Below are 18,919 nucleotides of genomic sequence, written 5' to 3'. Positions count from 1 at the left end.
TTCGTTAGTTCTATTTCGCAGTTTGAACGATTGTAGTCCCCTGTGCCCGTTTCTCTTTCCTCCTATTCTCGTCGGTAAGGTGAGATCGCTGCGTCGCCGAGACAATCGGAAACGTGCACCGCCATTACGAGACCCGTTTTCGCGCGACGATTCAACAGACCTACCGCAGTGTGTGCTTCCTCGTCTGCCTCGTAGTAATACGATTCCCGTGAATCGGGCTGGAGGAGATCGTACGCGTGAAACACGGTAACCCATCAGGGAGCTTTGCGGCCGCCGGTGGAAGAAGGCGCTGGAAAATTCCCTCTCGGTGTCGACGGATCTTTCCCTCGCTTTGATTCGCCGGCGAACGTCGCGGTAAATACCATAGAAACTTCTTCGGATTTCCATGGTATCTACGATCTTCCCGATACCCCGAACTTCCCCGTGATTACGTTGTCGGGCATGCTGTGCAATTGAACTGAACGGCATAACTCATTTCCATGGAGTGTCGCGTCGAGTCCGTTCCTCGTCTAATGGCCGTTCCCGGTTGGGATCGGCCATTTTGCTAACACGTTGGTAAAAGCTCCTCCACACACCAATATTAGCCTACCTATTTAAAAGCCTAGTTTAGAGAACATAGTCGTAAGTTAGAATTAAGGTTTAACGTAGGGGCTGGAAGCTGATTATCGCTGACGCCTCTACCCGGGCAGGTCAATTAGTGTCGTGATCGCTCATTCGAATATGAATGGGCGATTCAAAAGTCGCGTCATGTTGTTCAGCGACGTTGCTTGCAAAGGAGGGTGGATGGGACGACGGAGTTAGGGCGAGTCGCCGCCTGCAGCAACCTCCACGTGGTGTGACTTGGGAAATTCGTGTTACTTCCGCGACAGCGCTGAGGTAACGCGAATTTGCGAATGGCTGCAGTATTGTTACTTATTTGAGAATAAAACGATGATCAAGAACGCAGAATATTCTTCAGTATGATCCTATTAAAAAATAAACCCGGTATCCCATGGCTTCGACTGTTCATGTATTCGTCAAAACCATTGCGTGTTTCATATCATGATAACGTAACCGCTGATCAACATATCGAAGTGTGCATACGAACGTAAGTTTTAACGTTTAAACGAGGTTATTTAGTAATAAAACCGAATGCATTTCGAGTAAAAATATTTTCCCTCTCCTAACGTGCAATTTGCAACGTTACCGTCCGCGGTAGACGCGACGCGAGCGGCCATCTTCGTGAAGGAATGTGCGCATCGGATTCTAGCGTGAGGCGGAAAGAAAATGGCGGTGAAAACATGGAAGCGGGATTAAGAAAACGATCGAGGGCTTCGCTGATATCGAAGCAGCGGGGCGCGGAGAGGAAGGGTTCGATAAAGAGGAATGAAGGAAAATTAAGCTCGCGACGGCAGTCCGCGTTATCGGCAGCCAATCCGCTGTTTGTATTTACCAAAGGGTATATACAATGTGCGTTGATCGTGGATCGGACGGCGACTGCGATTAGAACGTGCAACAGTCGTCGACCATCGATCGGCACGTTTAGTGAAACGTCGTGCCGCGTGCTGGCAGACGGTCTCGTTGGTATGCCGAGCTTTTCTTTCACGTTCCATCGAAAATCGAAGCGTTGCCACGAAGCTACTCCGAGAGAGCACATTTGCACGCCTCCGACTTAGGCGGTATGTATTGAAAGGAATCCGAGCGCGTGCATATAGAACGAGAGCGTAGTAGATTTTCTATCCTAACCTCGACTCAGCTATCGTCGACGATAATCGTGTCCGTTGCTTATCGTTCATCGACACCCGTGCTTCGCTTTTGTTCCTAATTCCTGCTAAATCGAGCTCGCACCGTGGGTGCCTCGAGTCTCGACACGGTCGTTCCTACGCGTGCGAACGTGCATTGTCCTATTGAAATCGGCACGACAATTGTAATGCGTCGGTGGGAAACGTTCCATCGATAAGAATAGAACAGCCTTATTGATTAAGCAGCACGGTTTTCCACGTCTCGTCGTTCGGAGACTTCGCGTAGGATTCGGAAATAATTTGAAGCTTTATCCGCGAGTCCATCTGGCATCGCGACTCGTTCGAAGGGCGTTAAACGGTGCCTTACGCGTTTCCGAGCGAGAGAGAAACGTGTAGGGACAAAGTTCATAACCGCTTTTTGCGTGTTATGTTAATTTTCTGAATAACAGTCGATCCGATTGTCTACTCAAGGTTGCCGGGTTTTATAGACATTGTTGCAGAAAATGAAAAAAGGAACGATGACAAATGGCCGTTTAGCAAAACGGTGAACGCAGTCGATAAAAGAACGAGCCACGAGCCGGCGCCGTATCGTTCGTGTCGTGAGTTATTCCTTTAATTTAACCGCATTAATATTCCTCGGTTTCCTCGAACGCGCATAAGAATGATAAACGTACCGCCACCGGCAATGAGTAACTACGTGAAGTCACGTTTCCACGTGGACACGCGCTCGGTGAGTTGCACGCTCGAGCCGCAGGGAAAGAACCGGTCACCCGTTGCGCGCGGACCTTTACGTTCGTTCGGTTTTCCATGGTACACCGCGGATGCTTATTTGCACGTAGCTAGGTCGCGCGGTCATTGTCTTGCGTTGCAGCATCATGCGGGATTTAATATTCCACCCATACATTGACCAATGTATTTTTGTCCTTTCAGAAGACCGAATCGTTGCCTTGATAGCCAGATAAACCCGTCCGGAGGAATAAAACGATTAAAGCGATGGTGGAGCATGGAAAGCAGAACCGTAACGTTCGCCTGATCAACAATGATGCCGAGCGGTGAGCCAAATAGATACCGTAGATTTCCAATGATCTTCGCGAATCCATTGTTCCAGCAAATTAGCCGCAAGCCTCGTTGCTAATCGTTTTCAGCGCAGCTCATTCGCTCGAAGGACGTTCCAATAGAATCGATTAGAAAACGGACGTGAAAGTCCGACTGAAAATGTGCGTACAGTTTCACGTGGGAAAAGAGAAAGAAACATTATCCTTCGATAATCTAGCGTCGCATTGATCTATGGGCAGCGGTGGCCTTGCAGCCGCATCGCCTCGATGCAGCGAGAGCTATATTCGTGATAAAAATTTTAATAAGTCTCAATGACTTCCTTCGCCGCTCCGCGGCCTCAGAACCCTTCCACGGGCGTGCCATTGACAGTGAATCGATATTTATGCATTCGGATGCGATATTCATGCGTCCCTCTGACTCCGGCTCGGGAATAATCGAGTTCACCGTCGAAAACGCGAGGAACGTATCGCAGCCTTGTCCAAAGTGTTTGAACATTTCCGCGATATAAACGATGGCACGCCGATAAGTAGCCCGATAAGGATGCAATGTGATTTTTTGAACATCGCCGGCGCTTTCACGGACTTTGATACCGAATGCGGAAGATTAATCACCGTTAAATGTCGGTTTTGTAACAACAGAGGTGAGGTACAGCTCGTATCGAGGCGGTGCCTGGAATTTCTCTTGTATCTGATACGTATTATCTGTCGCGCTACACGTGTTGCCGCGACAGAAACGTTTTTACCGATGTATCCGCTCCGTGAATTGGTATGAATACAGCGTAGGTCGCGATAGAACTAGACGAGTAGGCAAATCGATAGGAAATCGTATCGGGGAACACAGTAATTACACTCTTATCGGAACTGTTAAACAACGATCACTGTTCTCGCGGACTTTGCTCTTCTGGTTGTGTAAGCGACCTTTATTCCGGGTAGCTTCGTGAAACCGTCCCACGATATCTGTGTTTCTACCGTATCGGTCATACTTCATAAGCGGTATGCATTCAATTTCGAAGATAAGCCAAATATTTGTGCGCGATTTCGAACGGATCGTTCGCTGCTCGTTACTTCGGACGAGCTCCTAGTAAATAGATGCTCGTCGCATTAGCCGCATGCATAAGCAGCGGATCGACTATCTCGCGAGTTTTATCGGAACGGTGGCTTGTTCCAAGAAACGTTATGTCACGCTCACGCAACGAATTTCCCGAGTTCTCGTGGATCGCTCACGTGTCTTGAATCGTTCGGACATCTTTTCGGCACGAAACCGCTCGAGAAGTTCTGACATTCATAATTTCGCCGTTTACGGTTGAACATCGTCGCAATGGCGGCTTCGATATGTAACATCAACTGCAAATGAATAATTATTCAGTTAACGAGAGAGTGCATGCGTTTTCCTTCTAGAATCTAAATATGTACAAGATGCAAATAAAATTCAGAGAAATGTCAACTTCTCGCGTATCGTACCGTGCGTTACGCTTTCAAGTAATACCATACGTTAAAGCGTACACCCTATAGTATACAGGAATGACATACATACATATAAAATTCAGTAGCGTTCAGTGGACGACGTTAACGCACTCACGTGCCCAACCAGTTCTCCGCATACCAACAGGAAACCAAAATGTCCTTCTGATGGCATGTAAATGTACATTCGTACAATGACATGATATCGTGCAGAGGCCTACGTGACGTTAGCCATGCGAATCCTATAAGAAAACGAAAAGAGCGTCGCTTCTCGATCCGACGGGAAAAACGATTTCAGCGACGGCGAAGTGGTACGTTCGAGACGAGCACACGTTCGAACCGATTAAGAGGTAACGTGCAATTAACGAGCGATATATTACCTAATTCCGAGGGAATATGTAAAGTCTCATCGACGCGTTTTTACGTAACGAATCGAAGCTTTTTTCCCGAGCGCACACTGGCGGAGATGTTACGTACGGGCAATGGCAATGAATTATAATGATACGATGTAGGTTATATACGTAACTGAATGAACCTCGATATTCCGCCACGTTACAGAACGGAAGTCAAGCGATCGTTTAAAACAGTTCGTCTTGTTACGGTATAAATCGAACTTGAAACACAACCGTCGGACGTAGAAGATCGCAAACGACGTGACCGAATCACCGTTTAAAATTCTGCAAAAACGAGTCGGAGAAACCTGTTCGCCTCGTGTTATCTGACGTTTGTTCTCCGACGATCCCACACTTTCGTCGACGAGGATAGCGAGGAATTTTCTCTTAACGCGATTGTGCTCTCGTTTCCCATCTATCGGTGACTGCCAATCGGAATTATTATAATTCGCTGAATGAAACGAAGATTATTGCGGACTCCTCTGCACTATAAACAATGGAACCTACAGCGCTGACCTTTAGCAAGATAAACGCGCATTAACGATAACGCGATTCGCGATACATTATATTTGTCCCATTCTCTGTGTTTTGCTCCGTGAAATCGGCCGGCCTTTAACGCGTTAACGCACAAGCCGCGTTTTCATACGGTACCGTAGCGAGCTAAGTATGTACTTCGCTCTTTCTCAAATCCGACACGTCCAACGTGACGCCGATTCGACGTGACGCGACGGATCTCGGACGTCAAAGCGACGGTTCTCGCTCGGCAACATTCGTAACTACCTATTGTTTTCCGGAACCTCGGCGTACATGCAAATGGCGGTTAATAAATCAAAGTTACGAAGGATCCGTGTAAACCAGTGATCCACAATCGATTCCGAAGGATCGATTGTTATTCTCCGCTGTTCGGAGTCAATCGTTCTATGAAACATGACAGTTCCGATGATAATGTTTCCCGTAACCGGAGTTTTTCTCGTGATTAGACTGTTCCTTTGCGTGGAACGTTTAATCGACGTAATGACAGTGACATCTTTTTTCCAGTTATGATTGAGTATCTCGTCTCCGCTGGCGTACACGTTTCACGCCTCCACGCGCGCTGTTATTCGCACCTTCGGCTTCGGAGTTGGATTTCTCTGGACGGAATCGAGAGCATCTTAAAAGAGAAAAAATAGTCGGTCCTGTTCGGTCGGCTAGAAAGGGGCGCGCATTAGAGAAATTGCTCACTTGCCGCGCCTTTAATGATCATTGGTTAACAACGGGGCCGGCAACGAGGTCCTCGTTGAGAGATATTAGGCTGAATCGAGACAAACTGAATAACAAATTGCCCGACGTGTTTACTCGAATTATTCTGAAAAGGACGAGAGTCTGAACTCCTCGCTGCCTTTAATCCGTGAACAGTAGAACCGCCCAGTGAAATTGACGTTCTCAAGTTCTATAGGAACTCTGAGAGTATATCTATCGAGATTTCGATCGACTAGCGATTTAGTTTACGGAATACTGAATCAAAACTTTGAGTAATTTCTCAGGAAAGCATCTGTTACGTTTATAATAATAAATCTGAACCCTTCGCTGCCTTTAATCCGTGAACAGTAGAACCGCCCAGTGAAATTGACGTTCTCAAGTTCTATAGGTACTCTAAGAGTATATCGAGATTTCGATCGACTAGCGATTTAGTTTACGGAATACTGAATCAAAACTTTGAGTAATTTCTGAGGAAAGCATTCGTTACGTTTGTAATAATAAGTCTGAGCTCTTCGCTGGCTTTAATCGGTGAACAATAGAACCACCCAGTGAAATCGACGTTTTTAAGTTCTTCTATAGGAACTCTAAGAGTATATCTATCGAGATTTCGATCGACTAGCGATTGAGTTTAAATATCGAATCAAAACTTTGAGTAATTTCTGAGGAAAGCATTCGTTACGTTTACAATAATCGTGAAACGAGAATTGAATTTGATCCATTCGGTAGTTCCAGCGTCAACGCAGCGACGGTGTACCGGTAATTTTTAATCTCTCGATCCGTTTTCCTCCGTCGCGACGCTGTTGACGAGCCAGGGACAGAGAGTCGAGTAGAATAGGCGGGAGTGGGACGGAACGAGACGTTAGAGAGAGGAAGAGCGCACTGGAAAGCAGCCGACGGTCAATGGTGATGGCCGCGGTGCAATCGAATGGCGGAGTCAGTCAGTCAGTCTCGAGACACCGAGGCACGAGCATCGTTCGAGGCTCGCCGAAGTTTATCCGGAAACTCTGTTTCGCGTTCTCGGCGGCGATCGCGTATTGGTAAACAGTTGATTCACGACACGCAGTCGTCACGGTTCAGCCGCGTGTGCGCGAGGAACCGATTCGCCCAGCGGAACCTTCGACCTCCGAGCTTGGAGAACGGGCAATTCCATAGACGCGGTCTGGTTTCCCGAGGATTCGTGTTGATGGTCTGCACGGTTGTCTCTCGCAAAGGCACGGTCGTCTCTTTCCGTTCAACTTCCCACGCATCACCGCTCGCACGATGTAAGAACGCGCCTTTATTCGCATCGCACGGGAACGCGACCAATGTTTGCCTCCGCGACCACCGTCGGCGGACGCTGTTTGAAAACTTGACTCTCTCGAGACAGCTGGTGCACGCTTCTTTCAAACTGTACTGAAAACTTCCAGTAAACTCACGAGTCACGCGTGTATCGCGTAGTTCGCCGTTTAACGAATGTCTGCGATGATAGACACATTGGAGGCTTGGAACTTCAACTTTGACTTACGTATTCGACGGCCGTTTCGAAAGAGTTGAAGTTCGCCAAGTCTAAACACGGTCGGCAACGCCGTGACATTTAGGAGATAGTTGTAACTCGACCGTTCCGTCATGCTGAATCAGCAGAAATAATCTCGGTGTCCGGTCTGCGTTTCTACTCTGTTCCGCCGCGGAGACGATCGGCTCGAAAAAATTTCGGACGCGTGTAACCCGGCGGCAAACATCGGCAAACCTCGATGACCGCGATTAGAAGTCGCCGATGTATCGTCTAGACCGAGTCGGAATCGTCGTGTGCCGGACGGCTGATCGGAACGGTGCATTCTTTCAGGCGATGATTGAAACGGAACGGTTGTTCGCCGACGAGACAGCAATTTGTTCGAACGAGGATCAGACCGCGCACGGAACCGCAGGGCGTGCTTGAAGCTCCACGCTGGTCGACGTCGAATTCGATTGGAACTGTTACGAAGTAACTATCAGAGATGAAGCTCGAGGGCAATTGTTCGAGCGAGGACAATACCAATGAAATCCTGCTGCAACCCAGGAAGGGTTCGGGGACCCGGTTGCAGATCGTGCCGATACAACCCAAGACGATCACGCATCTGCCGAAGAGACCGCCGGTCGACCTGGCGTTCACGGACCTCGTGTACAAGGTGCGGGAGGGACGGAAAAATAGTAAGTACACGTGTTCCAACGTTCGACTAACAATTAGAGTAAATCGTTGAGAGATGGGCGACTTTTTTAAAATGGCTACAAATATCATTGATACCCAACAGAGAAATACATTCACAAAACACGTAGAATAGTTAAATATTGGAAGATTCGGTGCGAGAACAATCGAAAACAGACATTGGAGAAAATCGGAGCATCGCCAGGAGTTACTCGAACAAAGGCTTGAAAAAGATTATTGACGACGGTATCGAAAGTAAAATAAATGCGCTCCAAAGATCAAGTATTCCAGCGAAGATATCGACTCGCTTTCGGGGGCGTTCGCGATGTCTCTCGGTAATCGCGTTTCATGGGGGTCTCTCGAATTGCATTCGATCGTTGGTCCCCGCGGCTCCGCGGCTCGGATAAGTCGAAACGGTTGAAACTGGTTTCCGATGACATTGACCACAAAGTGAAAGTAAACGGGATCTACGCGAAAGAGGGACGTATTGCGGGCGGTGCAGTCGGCGCGTGACGATTCTTGTTCATCTCGGAGCGATACTCTCTTATCGCGGCGTGGTACGGCCGACCGGATAACGGCGTGGAACAAAAGGAGACACGAGCCGATTGTACGAAGCGAAAAATTGTACGTCACGCTCCGGCCGGCTGATAACGCCGCTTAATTAGCCCATGACTGATGACGAGCTCTCGTTAGCTGCGAGGCCTCTCGCCGCTCGTTTTGCTTTTATCCTCCACGGTAATGTAACTTTCTACGCGTTCGCGGAGCGGAGCGTGGACGTCGGGCCGCGACGGCGAACGGAATTACTGACCGAGATTTTGTAAGAAGACCGGTTGTGTGGCACAACGCTTTGGACGATTTCCAAAGAACCGACCGCTCGAGCAGAGCTCGCCGCGTTTCTGAAATTTCCGAGCTGAATCGGCCGTTGTTTATTATCGTCCGCGTTTCTTTTAGGCAATCCGAAAAGGCGAGGCTTTGTTCTTACTTATCGGGAACTTATCGGCTCGATTTCTTTGGCGGCCGGTGGCTATTTTCGTTTCGCGGCACTGGCGCCGCGAGGAACGATCGGTTTCCCAGACTTCCAGCGTACGATCGGTGCTAGACTTTCGAACGTTCGTTGTTCCCTTCGCTGCTTCTTCCGTGGGAGGTCCGTTCGCGCAACCTTAGAAAAAAGACGCGCGAGGTGGTTGACACGCTTCAGGTTCCTCGGCCCGCGCAGTTGTAGGACGTCCTCGATAAGTCAGCGGAAACTGCGGCGCGCGCGGAAAACTCCGACCAGTTTCATCTGCGTGTAGATTTTGGAATGCGGATCTTCGAAGTAACAAATGTATCTTATTCTTGCAACTATAGTAGTGATAACGTTATATTCGTCTCTACACGAATGAAATATAAAAATCGTTGGGAACATTTTAAATTTTCATGAGTGGTCGAAGTAGAAAGTTGCTTTCTATAAATCTATGAAGACAAACTCGATCCTGGTTGAAACGTTTCCCGCGTGTTGGCCGATCGATAAGACTAGTCGATTATCTTTCCGAAGCTGAGCTTCCTCGTACGCCCGTCAGATCTTATCCGGTCCGATTCGGAAGAATCGCGATCATTTATTCGACGCAGGTTCACGCGTGCGGACGAGCGTGTCCTTCGCGCCATATGATTTAGCCACGCCGACACACTCGCCTCTTTTCTTTCCATTTACGAGACACGCGTGCACGCCAACGTCGGCTCCTCGAAACGGGTCGCGTTCGAACGATCCTTAGATCCCGAAAGTTGAACGCACTCGCCTCGATTCGTCCGCGGAAACTTCGGACTTTTCTTCTCCGGGTTCGTCCACCTGGAAACGCGGCTTCCGGCGAGACTGAAAATGCTCCGCGATCGGCAGGCAATGACGTTAGCTCGTTTCGTGTCCCAGTTAGCAGGCGCGGAGTCCACGCGTTTCCTTTCACATTCGCGGTAGAGCTCGCGTCGGTCGCTGGACGAATCGAATTTCGAAAGCATGGTACCGTTCCGCGCACGAAACCGAGGCAATTAGCCGGCTCGCCGTCGATCGCGAACGGAGTCGTGGTCAGGGAAGCGTTCAGCTTCGCCAGCACGAGTACACTCGTATCTCGAATGTACTTCAGTGCGAAGCAAAATGCGTTTGAAACGAGTAAATCGTTTTCAGTTTCGATAGCAGCGAACGTATTCAAATGAGACTCGTCACCGTTAAGTAACATCGCGTAATAAGTAATATCGTACGGAACGCTCGGAGCTCCACCTTCGAGAACTCCGGGTTATTCCTCGTTCCAGTTTTTGCCAATCGGACGATCGTTACATCGGAGATTAACCAGAACATTCGCTGCCACGCAGCAATTAATGTGGATGCTTATTATTTGCATGACGCAACAACAGTAGCAACATCCACTCGACTTATCAATTATAACGCTGGATCGGTGGCGAGCGGCTGAAATGCTAACGGAAGTTCGCGCGATGAGCTAACGAATGTCACAGGCAATGTCAACGCGGAGCCGATTTTTTCTCGCCGCGTGCAATATCGAATTCTGTACCGATGATACCGTCCGAGCGGTACGATAAGAGCGGCACCGTCATTCCGCGATATGCACTCCCGGGGGCAAAGTGTGATTGACGCTGCAGGAAGCGATGTCCGCGTGCTGTCATTATTGCGAAACGCTGTTTCCTTTGTTCCCGCGTTTCTCGGCAAAAAACTAGCAGCGTCGCGAGCTCGGGAAATGTTGTTACCGGTTCTCCGGCCGTCTTTTTCGTCGCGCTCGTGATCTTCCCTTTAATCCTCTTTCTCGATGACTGTCACGCTTTCTTCTCGCGCGACGCGCAATATGATAATCGTTGAGACCGTTGTTGTCGTCGTCAACGAAGGCTGGAATCTGTTCCAGACGATCCTTTCAGTTGGAAACGTGTACAATTGTACGATTTGCTTGCAGATACGAAGACAATCCTAAAGTCCGTCAGCGGACGCCTGCGATCCGGGGAGCTGACGGCCATCATGGGTCCCTCCGGCGCGGGAAAGTCTACGCTTTTAAACATCCTGACCGGATACAAGTGAGTCATTGTGTTTAACCGGGTTTAGTAACGCAGTCGTCGACGGCCGGTCATTAGAATCGTAAATCGTTGGTATTGCCGTCGATCTTTTCGCCGTGAGTCGGCGCGCGCTGTCGATGATGTTTCAAAAAGAACATCGAGACGCGAAGAAAACATTTTAACTATAGGTTCGCGTGGAAACGTTCGATGTGTCTGAAAAGAACTGCGTTCCACGCGGATCGGGCATCGGTCGCGATTTCACTTTCTTTCTGGGATGCGATTTCGCTTTCTTCTCGAATCCTCGGTTGCGCAACTCTTTCGCCGGTTTTTTGGCTACACGCGTTTACCTGGCGCCGCTTTCTAAACGACGTCGGATCCGCTCGTCGCGACGACGGCGACGAAACGAGGACAATTATTCGCTTTTATGATGCGTTCGTTGAGAAGCTTTTCGGTTGGTACATCTTGATGATTTGAACTTCTAAATTACTTAACTGTAACAAGAAAACTGATTAATTCGAAATCTTTAGTAACATATGTAATTAAGTAATAGTGTAACTTAACACGTTGAATGCCATGGGGTCACCGGTGACCCCTCCGAATCGAATTACTATAGTTCATTTCAATTAAACGAAGAGTTGACAATATTTCTGTATTATCAGCGTGCAATAATAATAATGCATTTCAATTAAATGATTTAACATTATATTCTTCCCATTTCGTGTATTTTGCTCTATGAAATCGTGCGGCGTTCAACGTGTTAAGGATGGTACCAAATCACTGATCGATCGTAAACGCCGAAAATTCGCAAAATTCTCTTGGCAACCGGCGCGTTGATAGTTCCTAAATAAAACCGGTTTCACGTTTGGCGAATCGGGCGCGAATAAATTCCACGATCGAAGGTATAAATCAACCGACTGTCGTTCCTTCCGTCCGCCGGTATTATTCCTTTTTCGTTCCTTGACGTCACGGAGACGCCGAGGCGACACTTCGGAGGATCACGCGTGCGAGAATCGCCTCGGCTACCTGCGCGACGCGGTTTTCCTCATTTGGAGTCGCTCACAGCGCGACCTCGACGTTTCGTCTTGGTCGTCTTGCTCGCCGGCGAGCTGGAGATCGCTGGAGACATTACAAACCCGAAAATCTGGTTGACATGTGTACAGGTCAGCGGGCGCGGAGGGCAGTATCACGATGAACGGCCACGAGAGGAACCTTAGTGCCTTCAGGAAACTGTCCTGCTACATCATGCAAGATAATCAGCTTCACTCGAACCTGACGGTCGCTGAAGCCATGAAAGTCGCCGCGAACCTGAAGCTCGGTTCGCACGTTAGCAAGGCGGAGAAGGAGGAAGTGGTACGTGCCCGTTAACCCTTTGCACTCGGATGACGAGTCACCATTCGATTTGACGCGGTGAAACTATAAAATCTGATACTTAATGTTCAGCTTCGTATAACGCCTTGATACGTGAAATATTAGAAATAGCTTTGTTCCTCAATGTTGTGATTTTCCTTCAAGTTAGTTTCAAGGAATATCGTCTTCGTAAAAAATATTAAACATTTCTAGCGAGAAACTTCCGAGTGCAAAGGGTTAAATAATATACATACCAACAAAACTATCAATATCTCCAAAGCCTGCTTTAGAATTAATTTAAGCTGAAATGAAGCTTAGTGTTTAATACATAAATGAACAAACTTCCTTTTAAGATTATAAAGATTTAGTTTCATTTTCTACTGTTAACCCTTTGCACTCGAGAGGTCTCTCAGTCACCACTTGATTTGACACAGTAAAACTATAGAATGTGATACTTAACGTTAAACTTTGTATAATGCCTTGATACGTGAAATATTAAAAATAGCTTTGTTCCTCAATGTTGTGACTTCCTTTCGAGTTAGTTTCAAGGAATATCGTCTTCGTAAAAGAATATTAAACATTTCTAGCGAGAAACTTCCGAGTGCAAAGGGTTAAATTTCTTGTCTGGTGTCATTCTATTCAGAAGAGCCCTGTTAGCCTCCTCGTCTAAGAGGTAAACCACGACTCGCCAGCAGAATATTTCATTATCTTTCGTTTTAGATCCAGGAAATCCTTGAGACGCTCGGTCTGTCCGAACACACACGCACCATGACCTCGAACCTGAGCGGTGGCCAGAAGAAGAGACTCTCGATCGCTCTCGAGTTAGTCAACAACCCGCCTATCATGTTCTTCGACGAGCCTACCAGGTAAGGAGAAACATTTCGCACAGGTTCCCGTGTGGTATTCTTTTCGTCCGATTTCTTTTCCCTGCGCGGAGAGCTCGATTTCGCTGCCCCTCGCGTTGTGCAACCATGCATCATCCCCTCTCGCGCGCAGGCTGATTGAACGTTACGAGTTCTTGTAATTTTAGCTCGGTGAACCCGAGGAAAGCGACTCAACAGGTGGTTCCGTTACCTCCACGCGAACCGGCGTGCTCGTACAGTGCGGCGCTAAAGGACGTGAAACGAGAGTCAGTCGATTTCAGGGACTCCGCGTTTCAAATCGTTCGATGCAACCGCTCGTCCAAGTCCAAAGTCATCTCGAAAACAGATCCATCGCTTTTTTTCCCTACCGTTATCCGCCGCCTCTCACTTTCACTGGTTCAGGAGAAACCTGTTGGGTTTTTATATAACGTCTCGGGCAGACATGGTCAGTGTCAGTAAATAATCGCGCGAGCTCTTCCGCTCTCTCGCCATAGAAATTTCCACAGCGATTGGCTTTGTTGCTTTGAATGAGCCGGACGGTTCATTATTTTCCATGTACACGATCCTGCGGATAGGTTGATTAAGTGAAAGGGTCTAATCAGATAGGAAATAGACGCAAGCTATTTATTCTTCAGATATTTTAGGAATACTAAGCTAGACTGCTAAGCATCCCCTTCCCGCGTCCGTTCGAGAAGTAGCAATATTTTGCCCGAAACATTCACGTGAGACGGTCGAGGAGCAGCTGATGATCCGCGTGTAAAAGGTCAACTGAAACTTTTGAGAACGCACGTACACAACCGGTTCCGCAAGGCTGTCGTGTATGCTTATTTTTCCTTATCACGGGAAGCCAGAGAAAAACAATCGCGATCAATGACCAGCCGACTCGACGCTCGCGTTTGTACGCAATCGGAACTCGTCCGCGGAAACCGAGATCAATCTCTTCGCGATCGGATCCTCGGTTTTGCTCGATGGTTGCGCAACGCGGGTAGAAACCACCAACGATCCATAAACAGAGCAGTCGTTCGTTAACGTTTCTTCGTTTGTTCGCAGCGGTTTGGATTCGTCGTCTTGCTTTCAATGTATCTCGCTGCTGAAGACTCTGGCTCGAGGAGGAAGGACGATAATCTGCACGATTCACCAGCCCAGCGCGAGGCTCTTCGAGATGTTCGACGCTTTGTACACGCTGGCCGAAGGGCAGTGCGTCTACCAGGGGTCCACGTCGCAGTTGGTGCCTTTCCTTAGGAACATTAACCTCAACTGTCCGAGTTACCACAATCCGGCCTCTTTCAGTGAGTCTCGCACGGCTACTTCATGCACGAAACGATACTGACGCCTGTAACTTGATCCACAGTTATCGAAGTGTCTTGCGGGGAGTACGGAGACAATATCAAGAGTCTCGTGAACGCCATAAACAACGGCAAATACGATATACGGGAAGGATATCCGTTTCCCGAGAACAAATCCGAGGGGCTGAACAACGCGCCGAGCGAGTCGCTTCAGAAGGATGCGGTCGGCGGGGAGGCTGCGGAGGTAAAGGACAAGAACGACCTGAAGAATTTGGAGGAGAAGTTTCAAGAGAACAGTACAAAAATGTCGAATAGCAAAGGGATTATTCCTGCATTCGCGAACAACGATATTTCGAAGCAAAGTATGTGGAAGGAACGAAATTAGCTTGGCATTTATGTAGTCTTTTATCATTAACCTCGATTCTCCACAGCGGATGTCGTGATATCCATGGAAACGGACAAAAAGGATAATGCCGATGCAGCTCTACTAGACGACACGATTGTAGTTACCCCAGAAAGATACCCTACATCAGAGTGCCAACAATTTTGGATCGTATTAAAGAGAACGTTGCTCTTCAGTCGCAGAGACTGGGTATGTTTCTTGGTTTATCAGTGAATTCTCTTGATCACGGTATCGACGTGAATTGTTCTTTACATTTCAGACCCTTATGTACCTTCGGCTGTTCGCTCATATCTTGGTAGGGTTACTAATCGGTGCGCTGTACTACGATATCGGAAACGATGGCGCTAAAGTACTTAGTAATCTCGGGTTCCTGTTCTTCAACATGCTGTTCCTCATGTACACGTCCATGACCATCACGATTTTATCTTGTACGTTCGTTTCTTACTCAGCTAAATGCCCTCGTTAATCGCAGCTATTTAATCTCGCACGTTTTACAGTCCCGCTAGAGCTACCGGTACTTCTGAAGGAGAACTTCAACAGATGGTACTCGCTCAAGTCGTATTACTTGGCGATCACAGTGTCCGATATACCGTTTCAGGTAAACGTGGAAAGCAAAAAGCTGCTACTTAAGAAAATGATATTATGCTAAACCGAACCGACGTCTGATCTGTCCACTTTTATTGCAGGCGATATTTTGCATAATGTACGTCACGATCGTGTATTTTATGACGAGCCAGCCGTCGGATATGATGCGATTCAGTATGTTCCTGGGGGCATGTTTGTTAATTTCATTCGTCGCGCAGTCGGTCGGACTCGTCGTCGGGGCGGCTATGAACGTGCAGAACGGTGTGTTCCTAGCGCCGGTGATGTCCGTGCCGTTCCTCCTGTTCTCCGGTTTCTTCGTTAGCTTCGATGCTATTCCCGTGTACCTTCGATGGATCACTTATCTGAGTTACATCAGATACGGGTTCGAGGGCACCGCGTTGGCTACCTACTCTTTTGGCCGGGAGAAACTGAAATGTTTCCAGGTACGTGTAGCTTCTCATTACACTTCGCAGTTCAACCATTCATGATCCTTCTTTATCGAGACGAATGTTCACAGGTCTACTGCCACTTCAAAAATCCGGAGACGACCTTAGAGGAGTTGGACATGCTCGACGCCGACTTCGTGCTGGACATTCTTGCCCTGCTTTTGATATTCCTCGTCCTTCGGATCGCCGCCTATCTATTCCTTCGTTGGAAACTGAAGACTGCGCGATAGGGCGTCCCGCGCGACCTGTACAAAAGTTACCGATGTTCAAGCGTGCAAATCGTAAAGGCAACGCATCTTCCTCGAGCGATCAAGAATTCTTCGCGGAGCGCTCGATTTCTCCGAGGATTAGTTCCTCTCGACGGAGAAGTCGCATCTCTCGAGGCAACGAAGAGCTAATCAGTGCCGTGCATGCTTGAAAATTGTTATACGCGGACCGCGCGAGGTCCGACGCAACGTAATTCGCGCGATTTAATTAGTTTTATAACGATGAAAGGGCAACTCTGCAGCAACCAGCGCGACACGTTTGTTCAGGGTACCGTTTCGTCGCTCACGACGCGATTAAATAGACAGGGGTAGCACAACACGGTCTAGTATGCACGCAAGAGAAACACGTAATGTTGATCTCGAGCCGACCGTTGACCCGGTGCATACGCGTGTCACCGGTCACGCAAAGACGGGCAGGGATCAGGAATGCGCGTTCGGGCGAGGCCGCTCCGCCGCGTATCGTAGCGTCGCAAGTTTCAATTCTCTGGCAGGGATAAGAGGCCTTAATTGACAACGTCTCGCGAGCGATCACATTTCTCTTTTAACCACCTATGGCTGTGAGTTTGACGATGTAGGAAAGTTACGAAAGACAAACACGACGACGCGTGTCTCGGGTTCGAACCGACAACGTTCCTCGCGGAGAGGGAAACGGCCGAAGGGACGACTATCTTGCCAACTCTACCATGTATCTCGTTGAATCGTCGGATTGTTCGCGTCGCCGTCGCCGCGCTCGCGAGGACTCACGGTTCCCGGCGAGTCGACGGAAACGTCATGTTCATCGTAACTCTTCCCAGTTAACGTGTCTATCGTGCGTAGCGTCAATGTACATTGTACCAATCGATTTATATTTTTTTAAGCGAGCCGACTTTTGTAAAAAGGATTGAACACACCTTGCGAGTTACGTCTCGGAGTGAGGCACTCCGGGAGCTTTAAAGATACAAGCTTTACCCGTCGGTTCCCCGTTCGAATCGGTTCGATTCGGACACTTGTTGGACATCGTGGCATTGATTCGTTGTTGCTAAGCAATTAGCCATCGCTCGATCGTTCTTTTCCTCCTTTTGTTTGTTTTTTATACGTACGTACTGTACGCAGTGCCGACTCAACAGATGTACTTTACCAGGAAATACGTTTCTATATATTTACATTGAATGGGGTAAATTATATACGTGTTTATATCTAAAAGGATTAACGTGATCGATCCCGAACCGAAAGCTAATACTTTTACAAAGCATCGTGCACAAAGGTCTGTGCCCGTGTCGCGTATTCTTCGTTGTATTTTATAGAATACGTTTATTACGAATAAAAGTATACCTTTCATAATGGCTGTTCAGCGTCACTCCTCTCCGATTAGCATAAATTCTCGCGCCTTCCGATCGTTCGGAGTGAAATAACATTATCCGTATACGTAACACTTTTAATTCGATTCACGTCTTCCTTATCCGCGTGAAAAAAAAAGTAGCAATTTTCAGGTTACACTTGTCAGAGGTCATCACCTGCTTTTTCTACCGGACGAGCGACCGGCGTGTTACGTGCACCTGCAGGCTACCTTGTAGCCATTCCGTTTTGGTAAAAAGGAGAATGTAGTTTGGAAAACTATAGGTATCACGTCTGCAACTAGGAATGTAGTAAGGTACAGCCCCTGCGCATGCTTTCCTATCGTACTAGGAAAGTTCAACGTACTCCGCGCCGACAGTAGCACCTACATGGCTTCTTCGCGTTTGCCTTCCTTTAAGCTTAAACAAATGATCGGGTTACAGGGTAAAGGTCTTATAATTCACTTCCGGTGGAACGAACGCGACCGTTTCTTCCAGTGGGATCTTGTCAGCGATGCTCCACGAAAAAATTGCCCAACGTTTACCAATTGAAATTACCCATTCTCAATCTTTAGGTTCCTTTAACAATTAGTAGTCAGCACATTAATGTATTTTATTTTAACTAATCGGTAACCAGTGCTTAACCCTTTGCACTCGAAAGGTGCCTCTCAGTCATTGGTGCATCAAAATTGTAAAATTTCGTATTTAACATAAAGTCTCGAGTGATCTGTCGATACGTGAAACGTGGAAATAAAATACCAGTGTTCCCCTTATTTTGTGAATAGATTCCTCGTTAACACTAGGTTCACGGACGTTTATTGTCCGGTTTATTCTATCGTTCCTAGAAAAATTGATGTTCGACCATTTAGATCTTGGAAATTAGGGATTTAAAATTAGGTTATTACGATACGTATTCTTGTAACTGCATCAACCAAAACCGACATAAACGTTTGCCAAGTAATGTTTATAAAATTCAGTATGCGTCAAATGGACGCGTTCCGTAAACCTAGTGTTAAGTTTAAAAAAATGTCACCTATATTTCATAAAAATAAATTGAATATTTCTATTGACAAATTTTTCGAGTGCAAAGGGTTAAATGTACTCTTCATTTGATCGAAGAAACACAAACCTAAGCTGCAACCCGTTAAGTCTCGGTGTTATTAAAGAAGCCGGTCAAGCCTTGAACGCAGCAACCTGTTGCTCATCCTAACAAAAGCTGTTCAACCTATAAAAGCAGGCTAACCAAAACGAGTGAAAGTGACAATAAACACACCGACCAGGGATACAACTTTACAAAAGGATACCTTTTCAAGAGAGCATTTCCCAGCCGCGATTCTGCATAATAAAGCAATTT

The 18,919-nt window shown here is 47.6% G+C and overlaps 1 protein-coding gene across 3 annotated transcripts; it reads left to right on the top strand.

Annotated features, from left to right (window-relative positions):
- Positions 1 to 1,374: 1,374 nt before the first annotated feature.
- LOC116427239 (ATP-binding cassette sub-family G member 1) lies at positions 1,375 to 17,572 on the top strand. Of its 3 annotated transcripts, XM_076370938.1 has the most exons (13): positions 1,375 to 1,658; positions 2,210 to 2,320; positions 2,652 to 2,773; positions 10,960 to 11,077; positions 12,217 to 12,406; positions 13,124 to 13,269; positions 14,317 to 14,555; positions 14,618 to 14,914; positions 14,984 to 15,144; positions 15,215 to 15,383; positions 15,453 to 15,553; positions 15,642 to 15,983; positions 16,058 to 17,572. In XM_076370938.1, the coding sequence occupies exons 3-13, from the start codon at positions 2,761 to 2,763 to the stop codon at positions 16,214 to 16,216; spliced, it is 1,935 nt and encodes a 644-aa protein (XP_076227053.1). In that variant the 5' UTR covers positions 1,375 to 1,658; positions 2,210 to 2,320; positions 2,652 to 2,760; the 3' UTR covers positions 16,217 to 17,572. The 3 variants fall into 3 exon arrangements, with proteins under 3 accessions (XP_076227053.1, XP_076227052.1, XP_076227051.1); XM_076370937.1 differs by lacking the exon at positions 2,210 to 2,320 and having other exon boundaries at positions 1,376 to 1,658; XM_076370936.1 differs by lacking the exons at positions 1,375 to 1,658; positions 2,210 to 2,320; positions 2,652 to 2,773 and adding exons at positions 6,648 to 7,130; positions 7,691 to 8,034.
- Positions 17,573 to 18,919: the final 1,347 nt, after the last annotated feature.

The sequence above is a fragment of the Nomia melanderi genome, chromosome 9 (assembly GCF_051020985.1).
Source record: "Nomia melanderi isolate GNS246 chromosome 9, iyNomMela1, whole genome shotgun sequence".
NCBI lineage: Eukaryota > Metazoa > Arthropoda > Insecta > Hymenoptera > Halictidae > Nomia > Nomia melanderi.
This window is presented reverse-complemented; position numbering and strand designations above follow the sequence as displayed.